Source organism: Perna viridis, chromosome 1, assembly GCF_037379345.1.
Source record: "Perna viridis isolate PV_CMFRI_1.1 ecotype Kerala chromosome 1, ASM3737934v1, whole genome shotgun sequence".
Taxonomy (NCBI): Eukaryota; Metazoa; Mollusca; class Bivalvia; order Mytilida; family Mytilidae; genus Perna; species Perna viridis.
Window position 1 is genome coordinate 16,657,487 of NC_142445.1, and position 15,682 is coordinate 16,673,168.

Here is a 15,682-nt window from a genome sequence, read left to right on the forward strand (position 1 = left end):
TACTTAACACACGAACTCCACATTCCATAATGGAAATACGGCGAACAACAGTCTGTTTAGGTCTGCTACAAAAGTAGTATGTCACAGCAATGCCGATAATCATACAAACAAAACCTCCAGACACACCACCAATGATGAAGGCTTCCACATTACAACAGCTAGACTTTCCAGCGATACTGCAGCAGCTGTATTTACATACCTCGACAGTACCCGTAGATGTCACGTAACAGCTTGTATTGGACAAACACCCTTCATTAGATTCAGCAAATATAGTCATGTGATATAAATATATCTAGTTTTGTTTTTATTGATTTTGATAAATGGAAACAACAGATGACCTAAATGAATATCATAATAGTATAACAATATTCAATAAAATATCAAAATATGAGAGCCACTAGAATTGTAAAATTCATCAATTGAAAACAAAACAATCAAACAAACAAACAAACATAACAAAACAACATAAACAATACTAAAAATAAAACTAAAAAAAATAAATCTTACATGCGTGTGTATCGAGAACAAACGTGAAGCAACAAATCAAGAAATCAATATTGAAAAAAAGACGCAATGTTTTAGATAGAAGAAAATATTTTTTCATGGTAATGAAGGAATCCGATATGTTGTGCAAATTTAGGTGTTAAGAATTTTAGCCTTATTTGGTTATTTTTTTTATCAACACGGCCTATTGTATAATTATACGATTCATTACAAGGCGTTCACATTTTAATGTCAGAAACTTGCTCTACAAAAATCATATTTACCATGAAAAAGTTGAAGAAAAAATGCAACTACAATTATTCCATTTTGTTCAGTCATTTCTATATACAAGCAAATATGTCCTGTTTGATATGAGACTATTGTTTGTCGTACTATTACACTTGATTTAAATATATGAATAAACATTTAATGAATTATTCTTAATACTTTGTTGCGTCAATTATTATAATATCCATATTGTATTTATTCACTTTCCTTTTTAAGCCTTTTACCTTTTATTGTTTGTTGTTTATAATTTATAATCTATTTAAACAAACCAAATGTGATTGTATGTGTTCTTCTATTTATTTCAAATATACCAATCAATATAAATATTATGCAAAAAGAGGACAAAACAATATATCAAGGGCAGTTGCGTTTCATTTTAACTAGAAATCTCCCTTTAATATCACTGAGAATTACTGACAGGCCTAAACAGCTGATACAAGGTTCTTTACATAAACTTAATGAACAAAATCATCCCATGCAGTTCATCTACACATGTCTCCAGAGAAAAAAAGTAAGCAACAAACCAAAATTAATGAAAAAAATCTCAAAGCCTATTTGAGTTCTACTAAAAGGGTGTTGACCATTAGTTTACAGCTTAGTATAATACGCCCCTCAAAAGTCGAGGGCATATACCAACCATCGAGTGGAACAAAATCAAACTTAACAAACGAACGTACGAACGAACGGACGGACGGACAACGGTGGACATGATAAAATAATTTAATTTCAGAAGTTACACGCCTTGTGATTGGATGAACAATTTTGATCATCACGTCATCAACATTTTTACTCGGACGTCACGTCAGTGTCTTCGAGTATTGTAAGTATAAGAATGACAAAAGGGCTTCCGGCAGTCAACTTCACGGACGGAAATGCTTTCTTCAAATTAATGTGTGTTTCTCTTTTAAACTTTAAATATTTCACCGATATCTCAAATGAATGATATTTCAAACATTTTAAGTGTTAATTTTGAGCTAAATATTGTCGAACTGGTAAATCGAGACGCCAAACTATTTTTGCGCTTGGCCGCGTAGCAATTGCAAAGAAGATAGTCAAAAGCCAATGCAATTTAATTGAAGTTATCTCTCTTTGGGTGGTGTTGCATTTTAACTATGCCCCATGAATGGTATTATAATCTAAATCATTTTATCAAGAAGCGTCACAATCAACATCATCAGCTGCCTTTTTTCCAAGTTCCAAGTAAACAAATGCAATAATCTTATTTTCACGATATTTGTGTACATCTTTGTTTTGTTTTGCTGCAGGTTGCAAGGGAAATATGGGTTCAACACCAAACCATTCTCAAACCTTAGTCCATGTCGTGACCGGCACTCTAGCACATTGCTTAAAAAATAAACATCGGGAACCTATCTTGCAGGTTGCAAGCCAAGCGACTTCCGAGTTTCAGCACCTTTAGTACTTTGATCATACGATTTACTCGTAGAAGTTTGATACTTGTATTAAATTGTACGAGATGAATGTTATATTTGAATACCCTCAATTTATTGGCCGTGGTGCAAAACGAGAAACATTAAAGAAGTATTTTATGAAATAATCCTGTGCAGTTGAACTATGAAAACCGCAAACCTCTCTTTTGCCATATATCACCATCGCCGTGATTATTAGGTGGATGAATACTTTTTGATTGTCTAGGTGTAGGAAAGTAAGTACTTTTTAACCCCTAGAAGCATATCCACACAAACAATATACTGTCTTAAAAACGATTCATTCTACTACATACTAAATATTGACCTTTTAAAAAGTCGACCAAACCCATTTTCATTCACTAAACGTGGTTTTTTATGGCGTGGAAAAGCTTATCAATTTGTTCATGTTTATATGTATATTACTTGCATTTGAAATTTGTGTCGCAAAATCGTTGCTCAATTGACAGTAATAGTTGTTTAGTATTATAGTATAGTGAGTGAGTTATTACAAAATGACACAAACTGAGCTGAGATTTGATCTAGATTCTATTTGTCTATGCCTCTGGTTGGCACAATAGCAGAGAGTCCCATTAACACAGCATCCTCTGGATATGTCCTTGACATCAGAACCTCCAACCTTTTCTACAGTACTGATCACTGTTTTAGCCGCAGCAAGTAAATCACTGGAGTTCACAAACATTATAGCTTCAGCCATTTCACACGCAACTCTTGCCTATTTATAAAGGACAAATGCGTAAATCTTATGATATCATATCCAATACATTCATATAATTATGAGCAAGTCAACGGAATTACATTTTGTTTTTAAGTCGCTAATAGTGTTAGCGACTTCTTGCACTCTTCATTTCTGTATTTAATATTCGCATATGATTTGCATTAATGTGTAGTTATAGGACACACAATCCAGCAGATCTTCGCCATGTTAACCGCCACAGCGTTATATTTCTAGATTCATACGAGATAAAAATGTACCTCTTAAATATCACTCTTTAAGATGTAGAATTTTTAACATTCATATCATGTCATGCCATATGTAGGTAAATTGTATATTTGCTTGGCTTTTGTTGGATGACTGTCTCATTTGCAATCATACCACATCTCTTATTTTTATATATTGATTAAGCACACACACAAAACACAGCAAAATATAAAGCAAAACGCTGAGTTGACCATCTGAAAAGGGTTACAACTTTTTAGGGTGTGGTCCCACTTTGGCCCCCATAGACTGAAAATGCTAAATTCTATTTAAACTCTGTTAAATATACTTACAATAGAATTTCATAAGAAACAAATTTTAAAAAAGGGATTGTCAAAATTGAACAAGAAGTAAATAAACACTTATTTTAACCTTTTGACCCTTTTTTGCAAAACGGTAGGGAGCAGCTTCCTCAAACAGCAAGTAACAATATATCAATAGGTATTGCACAAAAACGGAAAAATAACAATGCTGGCGACGACGGCAACGACGACGACAACAACATCATAACATACTACAACCGCAATTTTTTGTGGTCGTATAAAAAACCAAACAACACATAAAGTTGCGCGCGATGTCATGCCTAGGTATACCCCACTTGTTCAAGAAGAAGTTGATATCAGACAGCACCCAAAGTCGCTTACAACGTATGCCATATCTATTTAAAGCCACAAACCAAATTTAAAGTCAATACATCCAATGTGAGCTACAAAGTACAAAACTCCCGATTTATATAATAACAATGCATTCAGATTTAGAAAAAAAAAACAACAACCTACCTGGTACTCACTCCACTTTCCGTTGTTCTCACATTCCTCCTTAATGAATGCGGCTACACCAGACGCTAAAACAGCTGCTATAAAGGAGCTTACAAACCTCTCAATGTCATCCTCTTTCATTGTTTCATCAATAACCTTCGGTGTATCACAAATATCATCTTCCTCAGGTTTAACTGTGCTTGATTTATCTTTAGGGATTGGTTTTTCAATTTTGATGACTGAGATTGGTTTCGGAGTAATTTCTTTTACCGTCGTTTCTATGCTATCTGTGCTAGAGGATATAATTTGGTCACTTTCCAATATGTTCCATGTTATATCTTTTCTCTGGAAATGTTAAATACGATATTCATCTTTACTCGAAAAGAGGTAAATAAGAGCATGATGAGTTGATAAGAAAAGCAAATATACATGAAAATCAGACATTTTATTTTACCGGTTCAAAGGACAAGAACACGAACAGACAAACCTTAACATGCGTGCAGGGGTACATGTATGACAAATTGCATATGATTGTAGTCGATAAAACATCAAGATCTGAACTCCCTTACTGCAGTGTCCGTCAATGCTATGTGTATATTTTCATGTAAATATCAGATATGAACCCCTTTTGGAGAGAAAATGTGCCTATTTAAGATAACAACATATTATGCAATATTGAGATGACGCTTTAATCTAAGTAACTATTAATATTGCTTTAAAAAATAAGAATAGCAATTGGTTTTACTCTCTTCATTTTCTTCCCTGGAGGCTGTTCATAGGTAGACCTTGGTGCAGCCGATTCGTGAAGGGTCGTCTTTTCCGACTTTTTAAAGGCAGTCTTTGATTTCGAACTCAAATACTGCAACCATTCTTGTAATGAGGTACGAAAACTTCCGTCATTCTCTAGTTTGAAGTCTGAATACATAACAAGTTAATATCAGTACATCGACCTATGTGTACCTTAAATAAATTATCTGTTTTGCTATTGATGTTATTATCACTGTTTGAAATATTTACACGTTGACTGGCCATGCTTTACAAGGTCTAAATATCATTATTGGATAGCTTATAATTACCTTAATCGCGATGGTAAATATACTGAATCTGCTAACTGCCTTCGCACGTTTATTCAAATGCCGCTGAAATAGAGCCCAAGCCTGGCCAAAGGTCATGATACAATAAAAGTATCGTTATACAGTCAGGTAAGTACAAAAAATGAACACGCACCTTTAAAGGGAAACAGAGTACTTAGATTTGGAAAGGTTGAACTTTCTGACTCGCAGTTAGCTTCGTTGTAATGTTTTATCAACAATGCCGTCAGACTATTTGTTGGCATGTTTCCATATGCATGAAAATCCATTCCACTGGCAAATAACTTAATCTGTGATAAAAAGAAATTTACAACAAAACTGATTCGCATAAAATTCAAACTAGAGGCTCTAAATAGCCTGAATTGCTTACCTGGCCTCTTAAGCTAAATACTATATTTTGTGAAAGCGGCAATGTTTTTTCACGTATAGAAAATTCCAAACGGTCATTTTGCAACAATCACAATAACTTTGATTGAATTCTGTCAAGAAGTTCCTGAGGAGAAGATTTTTGAAAGTAAAAATATCAAATATAACAACAACAACAAAAAATGAACGTCCAAAAAAGGCAATACAATGTAACTCCAACATGGGCTAACAGATTTTCACGAAAATTTGACCACAGATATATCTCATCATGCTCAACACTTTTACTCTATAAATATTTGGCTAAGTCTATCGTTTTGAAGATATATGCGAAAGAAACTGCTGTCTGACCCATATGTTCTATTTTTATAACGGCAGCATGCTTTTTCACGGATCAAAAATCCAAACAAATTATATTTTTGTGTAGGCTACCCCAACCACGAAACAATCACACAAACTTTCATTGAACTGTTTTCAGTAGTTTCGTAGGGTTTTTTTAAACAGACGTTGACGATGACAACCACTCAGATAGGCGCAAAATTATCTAAGAAAACTACAGGTACGTCTGTTGTCTTTTAAAATAAAATAGGACAACTTTTTAATTTCATTTTGCCGGTTTTGCTTGATTTTGCCAATTTACGTACTATTTATCTTCCTTTCCGATCCGATCTGAAATATTGTTAAAAATAACGGAATACGTTTTATTTCAGAGTTACAGTAAGATAATAATTTTAACCAATAGTACAATGGTATATATTCCTGTTGTGTACGTGTTTATCAGTGGCGATAAATATACTGATTGCCATGTGTTTTTCAAGCATTTTTTCTAAATATGTAGGAAAAAACGTGTTGCGATTTCCTGTGTATGTACGGTCTACAAAAAAAGTAGTGTGGGCATTCATGCATGTAAACTACATGTATAAAAGGAAAAAGAGACGCGCACAGGTTTTTCAATTGTGCAGGAGCGGATCCAAACACTTTGAAAAGGAGGGGTACCGACCGGGGTTCCTATGATATTATTTGCCATTTTCTGTCAATTTCACACACGAAAATGACAAATTTTCCAATGAAAAGGAAAGGTGCCAACCCCTGCACCCCCTTTGGACCCCCTACTGTTGTGTCAACATGATTGAGGTACACGGTTTCGTCAATCTTGCGTAAGTTACACAGACCTTTAGTAACCGTGAGTATGCTTTTAGATAGTATTGAAATATGTTTCGCCAAGATTAAAGTTATTATACCCCCTCCCCATGAAGTGAATTCCTTGAGTTCGGAAACTAGTGTTGTTATCATGCACTTACCACTGTTTTTACTTTGATAAATACGACATGCAGATGTGTCATACCTGATAAGGTATACCAGGCCAATTGGATACATATAACAAGAAACATTCTAAAGCTGGACAAACTGTGACCCAAAGCTCTTCACAGGCCAAATCAAAGTTCCCAAATACGTCCACATTGGTACGGACAAATATTTCAAGTGAATTGTCTTTAATAGTTGCGTAAATATATACCTATAAAACACAGAACATATAATTATAGCGTTTTAATTACTAGTAAATGCTTCTCCTCTTTCTGGTCTTACTTCAATTTACACCTGATTTTTATTAACTTGCAATTTTTTTTATTAAATTGCAATTTTTTAGTAACTTGCAATTTGACGCGTGCCGCTGTCGGAGCGGTACATGCATGTTTTTTTTTTGTTTTTGTTTTTGTTTTGTTCTATTTTGTTTTTGTTTTTTTGGTGAGAATTCATTTTACGAAAGCTTTAGTTTTGTGTGTGATGTTTTGATTTCTTTAATTTCAGTTATATGTGTAATAATACTTTTACATCATCTCTGTACCCTATGGTTGTAGATCACCCCTGTATCTTGTGTTCTCATTTGACCATGTGCTTAAATTTTGATCTTTTAATTGTCCTTCTATTCTGATACTTCGGTATTCATATTTCATTGATTGCGGTTTTTGTTGAGTAAACATATGCCATATTCTACGTGATAAATGAACAAGATGTCATGGTTACTGTGTCATATTTTTTTTCTATCCGAACATATACATGTATACTCATAGAATTAAAAGAAAAAAAACTAGTGCTAATAATATTATACAAACATCCTGTACTCTCAGCAGTAATCCTGACTTCCAACAATAATCATAGTGGTAAACTTGCTTATAGCAGAAATGAACAGCTCCAATATATCTTTCCAGTAACCCTGAAGCAACACCCTGGGCAAACTGTACTCTAAAAACAAGCTGAATGTCCGACGTCTGTAACTCCTCGTACCAATTCAAAGACTTTTAAAAAAGCAAGCAAATGGATGGAATATATTAGTATGGTTAGATGGAAAATGTCTTGTACCATTTTTTTTATTATGAATTGCACTGTTAAATTCTTCCATATCAATGTTTTCGTAATAAAATGCGTAAGTATAAGGATTTTATTTACATATTTACATGATATCATGGAGAACAACTATTATCATATGTTAATTAAAGTGTTATAGAGCCCTGAAAATTGAGAGGCTTCATTATAAAAAGATTGTAAAAGTGCAGTATAAGTGAAATACAATATTTCATGGGAAAACTGTAATACGATTCAGTTATCAATCTGTGCTTAGCGAAACTGTGTTTCTAGATTAAATCCACACCGCGTGTTTTATAAGTAATGCGTTCTGAATTTACTTGACAGTTAATATAAAACATGGCCTGTTGTATGTAGAAAAAAACATACTGGTTTATTATCCTTCATCTTTCCCATAAGTACCAGTGACATTTGATCGACAGCTGATAGTTGCGGGTAGTCAGTTAGGTTCAGGACATCGCTAAACGTCGTCATCTTTTTACAAGGTATCATGATTCCCAGTCGTTCTAATTCCATTGATACTGTTATTATCTGTTCTTTGTTGGTAAATATATTCTGCCAAGGAGGTTAACAATGTGAAATGTATTGTCAGGATAATTTTTTCAGTGAGATATCAAAACTCTATCACGTACATTGTCGGTCAGCGAGCGAGGTTAAAAAAAGCAGTTCAAAACACAAAAGTAAGACGAAACAAAACGCTAAAAATCAAAGAGGTGGTTTGTAACGTGTATCTTAAGTGTATATATAGTTACATGTATTATTGTTGGCGAGTCGTTATGGATCTTTAACAGTTCAGATATTTTGAGTTGAGATTGAATTTGTTTTTTATTATTAATCCATTTCATAACCTATTATATGGTAAAAAAATCTAATATACTCTTGAATCAAAGTAGACCTAATACAAACGCAACTTAAAAAACATTGACCTGACTACCATGAAACAGACAATAAACATTGACATACCTGCCATAGAATAGGCAACAAACATTGCCGTAAAAGCCCATTTTGTGGAATATCTTCTATTACTTTTACCAAGGTTGCACTGTCTGGTCTTGCTGGAGATTTTGCCGGCCAAAATCTATCTGGTGCTATTCGGAAAGTACCATTACATGTGTCTATATGTATGGCACAAATCAACTTAAGGAACAATAAGGGGTGAATACATATCAAACAATCTTCTTCGTTATCGTTACCAAAAGACAAAGCCAATCCCTAAAACAAGGAAAACATTTGTCACCCTGCGTCAAGAGTACACAAATATTTCAACATAATACAAAGCTATGTACACGTATTAAAATTTCTTAAAGCTATTTCCAACTGGTAAGACTGCTATCCTTCTTTCTTAAAGCTATTTCCAACTGGTAAGACTGCTATCCTTCTTTCTTATGAAATATCACTGTTAAGAGACTTTCACATAGAAAAAAGACTCGTCGTGTTTTCAATTATGAATTTGATAGAGCCTTCGACATCACTGACCTGAAGAAATTAATTAAACTAACATTCTTAACACGTTCTAATTACCTTTTTGTAAAGATAGTGCATAATTGTTTTCAGGTTGTCACCAGTTATGGAAACTTTTTTACTCAAGTCTGTTTTTGTGCAGAAAACTGTTTGATTACTTCTTTCTATGTGTACAGCTGCTAAAGTATCTGCCAACCCTGGCGGCGAAGATCCTGATTGTGCATTAGTCTCAGCAGTAATTGTATTCAGATTTTTCAAAATATTCTAAAAATACAACCAAGAGGTTACATTCTATGATTAAGTGTGGTTCGATAAATTATTCAATAACTTCGTTTAGTTTGTTCCAGTGATTTGTACCAAATGGCGTAGGCACAGACCATTGTCATCTTGGCGGGAATTATTTGTTGTCTGATTGAGAATTTTATTCGAACAATTGAGATTTTTTTCTCGGACCCTTAAAAAGAATTTTTAATTTTGAATCTATGCTGCATTACAATGATTTTTGCTGTGATTTATGCAGATTTGTTTTTTTTTTCTTTTGCATCAGTTGAACATTTTGTTTCTTTGGAAATTTTGGGGTTTTTTTTTGGTTTTCTACGGGTGTTTTTTTTATTATATGTTAATAAATATGTAATTTCATATTGGCCCTGTTATAGGTTTGAGGTCTGTCATATTGGTCGAGGAGGAAGATTTTTTATGTTTCTGCAGCTTTTAGATCTTGTGATCAAAGTTCTAACTCAAAATGGCGGAGTCAAACGATCGGAAGTTATGATGCCGTATTGGCCATGGTTTGACCCATATTGGTCCTCTTTTTTTCATATTGGTCCCGTATAGATGCGCGGTTTGAATTCATATCAATTGGTCAGTTTTTGACATATTTTAACGTACTTTGGGTAGTTGGTTAATAAATTGAGAATAATAGTGTTTGACTGAAGAGGTATAAAACATATTCTTATCAGATTAATAAACATTAGAATATTGCATACTTTAAAATCAGCAGTATGGTATTCTCTTGTTTCTGTCCTAAAAACACAAAGTTTGGATTGCAAACAGTTTAATATAGCATATGAAGATAACTATTTCTAAAATCGAATAGCTCTCACAAACGAATCCGTATGAGATGTTATAGCTATTGCAGTCTGTTATAAAATAATTTTGAAACTTCAAGAATGGTTAAAACAGAGGCATAATTAAAAGCTCGCGAAAAAGAAGTTTAAATATTAATCGCTGTTTTTTTAAATAGATTCATGATAAAACTATATTCTTCTCTCCAGACAAAGTGTACAGTGCTGTTCATATCTACTTTTGGGAAGACACAAGGGTGAAAAGAGTATGTCTCGCCATCAAATACATTTTTAGTTAGCAGAATTTTTTTTATTCGTACATGACAATCCACTTTCCTATACAAATTGGCACCATTTGGATTTTTTTTAACACGAGACAACCTTTTCTTTTTTACACCGAATCTACATCGGTGTTCGTATCTTTGATCGCGGTTATCTTTTGTTTATTCCATTTATCTATACTCACTTATTTGAATTAACCTTGTCAGAGTGGTTATCCAACGTTTTGAATATTTTGACGACTTCTTGAATCTCTGTTGATAAAATGTCATTATTTGTTGTCATGACAACAGTTTCCACTCCCTGAATAAAAATATACGTCTGAATATTTTTTTGAAAACTTCATCTATTTATCAGTTAGAATGATAATCGCGAGCCTTTGGTAAGCTCGTTACTTTTTTTTCTGTTTAGCGAAACATTATGCAGTTAAACTTAACATTCGAAATCTTGATCCGTGCAAATTGGAAATTATCTTATTTTATTATTTTATTATTTTTTGGAACGATATGTCTAAGTGACTTGGTAAAAGAGAGTTGTATCTAAAACAAATATAAAAAGAGGTCTAAAACATAAAGCGCTTTTTTTGGTAGAACAAAATTGTAGTCCTTAATGATAAAATTATACATGTGCATAATTTAATACCTTGAAAGAGAAATTTCTCCATATTTGATATATTTTCTCTAAGTCTTTAGTGTCTTTATCATTGATGAGGACAATAATGATAGAACCTTTGTGGACAAATAGTTGACATATTCCTTCGCTCATCTGTAAACAAAGACTGCCATGTAGAAACCATTAAGTTTGGATTAAAGCTATATGCATAGTTATACTCGCATATAAGCAGATACACAACATACTTATTTTACTTAATTAAGCAGGCCTAAACCGATCTGCATTTTATTGTTTACTTCCAGGCCCTTGGAACGCTGTGTTCAATGCAAAATCTTCTATTTAATGCTTTTTTTCTGAACATTTTTATCTTGTAAAAATATAATTTTGTCATTTTTATCGGCATTTTTACACAAAGTATGTTATGCTTATAATACTTAACTCAACGCTCTGTAAATGACAAATCGTCATGCATTTGAACGGTAGGCTAAATGACCCATTCTCGTGAAACCATAGAATCACATGACGAGACTTACACACCCTATTGATTTGAAAGATTTCCGAGAATTCCAATAAGCTTGTCTGCAGCGGGTAGGAAACGGGCGTTTTGTACATATACATAGTATATTGTTCGCAGAGTAACTTACAACCCAGCAAACAACAAAGCAACAAACAGGTTCCTTCATTCTGTTAAGATGGCTTCGGTGATAGATTTCGAGTGCGGTAATTGCATCACAAACTATGAAGACATAACAAATAGGTGCCATTAACATTTATAGCAACGCTATACGGTATATGTAACCATGGATGTACTGGTATTTTCAATCAATACTTTAAATGTATTTTTGTTTTTAAATTTAGATTTATTTACAATATAAACACAAAATGGAGTATGGTTTATTTATTTTTTGTTTTGTCTTACCTTTTTATCTGTGAAGTTCCAGAACTGGTAGGCAAGGATATCGTCCACTAATTACAATGTAAGAACATGGTATTTAACTTAAAGATGTACCAGTTATAAAACACTAATCGATCTTAGTATTTACTAATTTATTGCTGGTATGTTTACATATGCATACAAATAATTGAAAATCTAAACAAACAAACAAAACAAAACAAAAACAGCGTCTAATATATACCGTTAATTATAAGTTCGTATTTGGATTTCGTCCATTTTGATAACAAGGTGTTGCTTTAATGCGTAATTAATTTACTGTGTTTTGGTGTAGATCAGTTCGAAATCATAATTTGAATTTCCACTTACACATGCATATGTATGACTTCAATCAAAATCGATGAACTTAAAAATTGATATACCTTGCAAATAATGAACTTCCACATCTTCATGGATTAATAATGGTTTACAGACTGTTTGTTTAGTTGGCCCAGTTCTGTCTTGACTACGCGTTTTGTTTGCTGTCGTGTTTTTTGTCAGATGCTGCCTCTGAGAAAATGTGCCGCCAAACACAAATAAATTGTACCTTCAAGTTCAAAGAATTAAAATCAAGCAATATATTGAATATACACGTAGGAAGATAAAAAACTATTTTTCTATTAGAACACGTTTACCTCTTTAGTCATTAATTAGTTACGGTGTATTTATATTCAACTATGAAATTGGGTAAATGAACGCAGGTCTCGTTGGCTGGGGATACACGAGGGTACAACTCCCCTTATCATACGCGTGATTTGACCCGTTTTTTTTTAAAGCGTACGCAGTATTCCCGCATGCCATTACCAGACCGACGGCCAAAATTTAGGCCGTACGCTGGACTCGCCGTCATTTTTAGAGCGTACGCTGGACAAAAGGGGGATTACACCCCTATATATAATAACAATTTACACGGGCAATTACAGGAATTGAAGAGGAGGACTGCACACATACTTACCAAGGAGGGGTCGCGCACAATAATGCTTCAATTATTTTCTTTCTCTTTCCCCACAGAACGGAAGGGCGCTCCCCTGACGTTCCGGTCCTGAATCCGCCTTTGATTTATATGTATTTTTTTTTTAAAATGAATACAGTATTGATTTTGTGGCTTTTATCTGTCGATAGATAAGATACGGAGTATTCTGCAGTCTTTTAAAAGTTTTTTTAGAAGGCTGCTTAAGTTTCGAGCTAATATCAATGGGTAGTCACATTTGCAACATTTGAAACTGTGGAGGGCCACTTATTGAAATGTGATGGCCATTAGGTAATTTCACTTAGTTTCGGATTTGCTTAAGATATTTCTCTGTAAGTCACATAACATCATTAATTCAATGAGGATTCATTGTGATGAAGCTATTATCCTGTCATATTACACAGAATTCCAGTTTGGCGGTCAGCTGTCTTTACGGTGATAGTGACGCATTTTATGAAGAGCTTATATAATATAATTTTCAAATCAAATTTCACAGGTAGAAAAATGTTTTTCATTTGTTTCCAAACTTTCTACCCACTTTGTGCACAGTTTATTAGAAACCTGACTGAATTATATCAATTAGAAATGTTTTTTCCTCATTTTTGAATAAAACAATTTATAACAAAAATCTGCTTATCGATAAGCATACGCAGTACATACAAAGTTTATTTTCTAAACAAAGTTATTCTAGTATAAAGCCAGTCTAATTAAAATTAGATATTGAGTTTTTTTTTATATGTTTGATGTACTCGGAGGGGCTAATTTTAATTAGACTGAGTATAACGCTTATATGTATGCAAATGTACCACATGCAGGGTAAAATGTACAAACAAATATATATCCCATAAACACAAGCGTAAAAAATGTACCTTGCTCAGATAAAATATAACTTGACTTTTGACCTCACTTTAACACACTAAAATATACCAGAAAGCTTCTGTCATAAGGAGAGAGAAAGAAATTTAACACAGTTCCACAGAAAATATCTTCGTTCACCTATTCAACACAATTATTTGTGTAATAAAAGCGTTTATATATATATCCTACTCACTAGAGTCCTCCAAAAATACCACGCTCACAGGAGTCATCAAAGAATACCACACTCACAGAAGTCATCAAAGAATACCACACTCACAGGAGTCATCCAAGCATACCACACTCAGAGAAGTCCTTCAAGAATACCACACTCAGAGAAGTCATTCTAGAATACAACACTCAAAGGAGTCATCCAAGAATACCACACTCAGAGGAGTCATTCTAGAATACAACACTCAAAGGAGTCATCCAAGAATACCACTCACAGAAGTCCTTCAAGACTACCACACTCAGAGGAGTCATTCTAGAATACCAACCACACTTACAGAAGTCATCGAAGCATATCACACTCACAGGAGGTATTTGGTTACAAACCTCTTATAAAGTTAACTAAATAAATTACTCTTTCACAGAAAGCCACTTAAAATTATAAATAAATTACAAGTACTCCAAAGGGATTTGAAATGTAGTGTGATTTTACTTAATCTTTAGCAGATGTTAAACATGCACTTATATGTTTAGCTGTTTCTGTGCATGCATTGTCGTATTTTACCTTAACCTCTTCTTTTTAGTAAGTTTTTTGAAATTTTAAAACGACAGAGCAGTTATTTTACATCTTCGCCATTCAAACACATTTAGTGTAAAATATTTGTTTGGGTTTTACTTTATTTCCCTCATTTGAAATGTGCACGTACATGTATCTAGTATTTCACGTGTGGATTTATATACAATGTATACAGAATGTGCTCCTCACATACATTAATGTAAATCATCCAGCCTTACATATGCATGTGTGGCCGAAGACTGATGCATGTTAAAACCACAAACAAATGTGTAGAATCATTCCTTTACATCTGACCATCTCTCATAACCCCGTGAATACAAAAAGAAAACATTTGTTACAAATCCTTACCTGATCTCAACGTCAGTGCCGGGTTCCATTTTTGTTTGAATACTATTCATGAAGAACAAATGTAAACAAAGTGAGAAAAGAAGATGCTTGATTATCTTTGAAAACACCTGCTTCTTCTCAGAAGAATCAAAGCCAGATTACTTCAATTGACAGAATATTGCAAATACCTGAAATCTGTAACTCATGAATGTTCATTAATGTTATATATACTTCGGAAGATTAATGCAGGGTATTGAGGCACTTAAAGTTAACTGTTAGGATTTATCACATTGCTAAGGAGCATTTTATGACAATGTATGGTTAATTAAGTTTTAATGGTTATTAATCGACGACGAAAATATTGATTGGACGGATATGAATTTCATCATTGGAGATAATTTCCGATTGTTTGGCTTGGAAACATTCCAAACAAGATTGGATGTTTAAAGAATCCTGGAAGTATACACAGTCAAGATAATCTGTCTTATCATTCAAACACCACATGATTTTTGTAGAACAAATTGAGTGAACTCAGCTGTTCCTATTATATAACAAAATTTAAGTACTTATATTTCACTCAATATATTCTATGCCAATTATAAAACCATTCAATTCATGAAAGTTTAGCTAATATATCTAATTATTATGTAAATCATGGATCAAAACC

At 33.4% G+C, this 15,682-nt stretch overlaps 1 protein-coding gene across 2 annotated transcripts; it reads right to left on the reverse strand.

The window, feature by feature from the left end:
- Window positions 1–291: 291 nt before the first annotated feature.
- LOC148627500 (uncharacterized) lies at window positions 292–15,192 on the reverse strand. Of its 2 annotated transcripts, none has more exons than XM_088574045.1 (15): window positions 15,037–15,192; window positions 12,502–12,665; window positions 12,107–12,153; window positions 11,218–11,340; window positions 10,763–10,878; window positions 10,219–10,255; window positions 9,293–9,496; window positions 8,735–8,983; window positions 8,141–8,326; window positions 7,522–7,704; window positions 6,753–6,923; window positions 5,181–5,334; window positions 4,699–4,868; window positions 3,975–4,298; window positions 292–2,931 (listed from the first exon to the last, which is right to left on the reverse strand). In XM_088574045.1, exons 1-15 carry the CDS (start codon window positions 15,084–15,086, stop codon window positions 2,704–2,706), a joined length of 2,406 nt encoding a protein of 801 aa, XP_088430171.1. In that variant the 5' UTR covers window positions 15,087–15,192; the 3' UTR covers window positions 292–2,703. The 2 variants fall into 2 exon arrangements, with proteins under 2 accessions (XP_088430171.1, XP_088430175.1); XM_088574049.1 differs by lacking the exon at window positions 15,037–15,192 and adding an exon at window positions 14,140–14,265.
- Window positions 15,193–15,682: the final 490 nt, after the last annotated feature.

Excerpts from the sequence above, each read along its gene's own strand:
- LOC148627500 (XM_088574045.1), bottom strand. The coding sequence starts at position 15,086 with ATGAATAGTATTCAAACAAAAATGGAACCCGGCACTGACGTTGAGATC. Across the intron at positions 10,256-10,762 it reads GACAAGGTTAATTCAAATAA|GACAGAAACAAGAGAATACC; the intron begins GTGAGTATAGAT and ends TTGTGTTTTTAG. Across the intron at positions 5,335-6,752 it reads GGCCTGGTATACCTTATCAG|ATTAAGTTATTTGCCAGTGG; the intron begins GTATGACACATC and ends TTTTTATCACAG.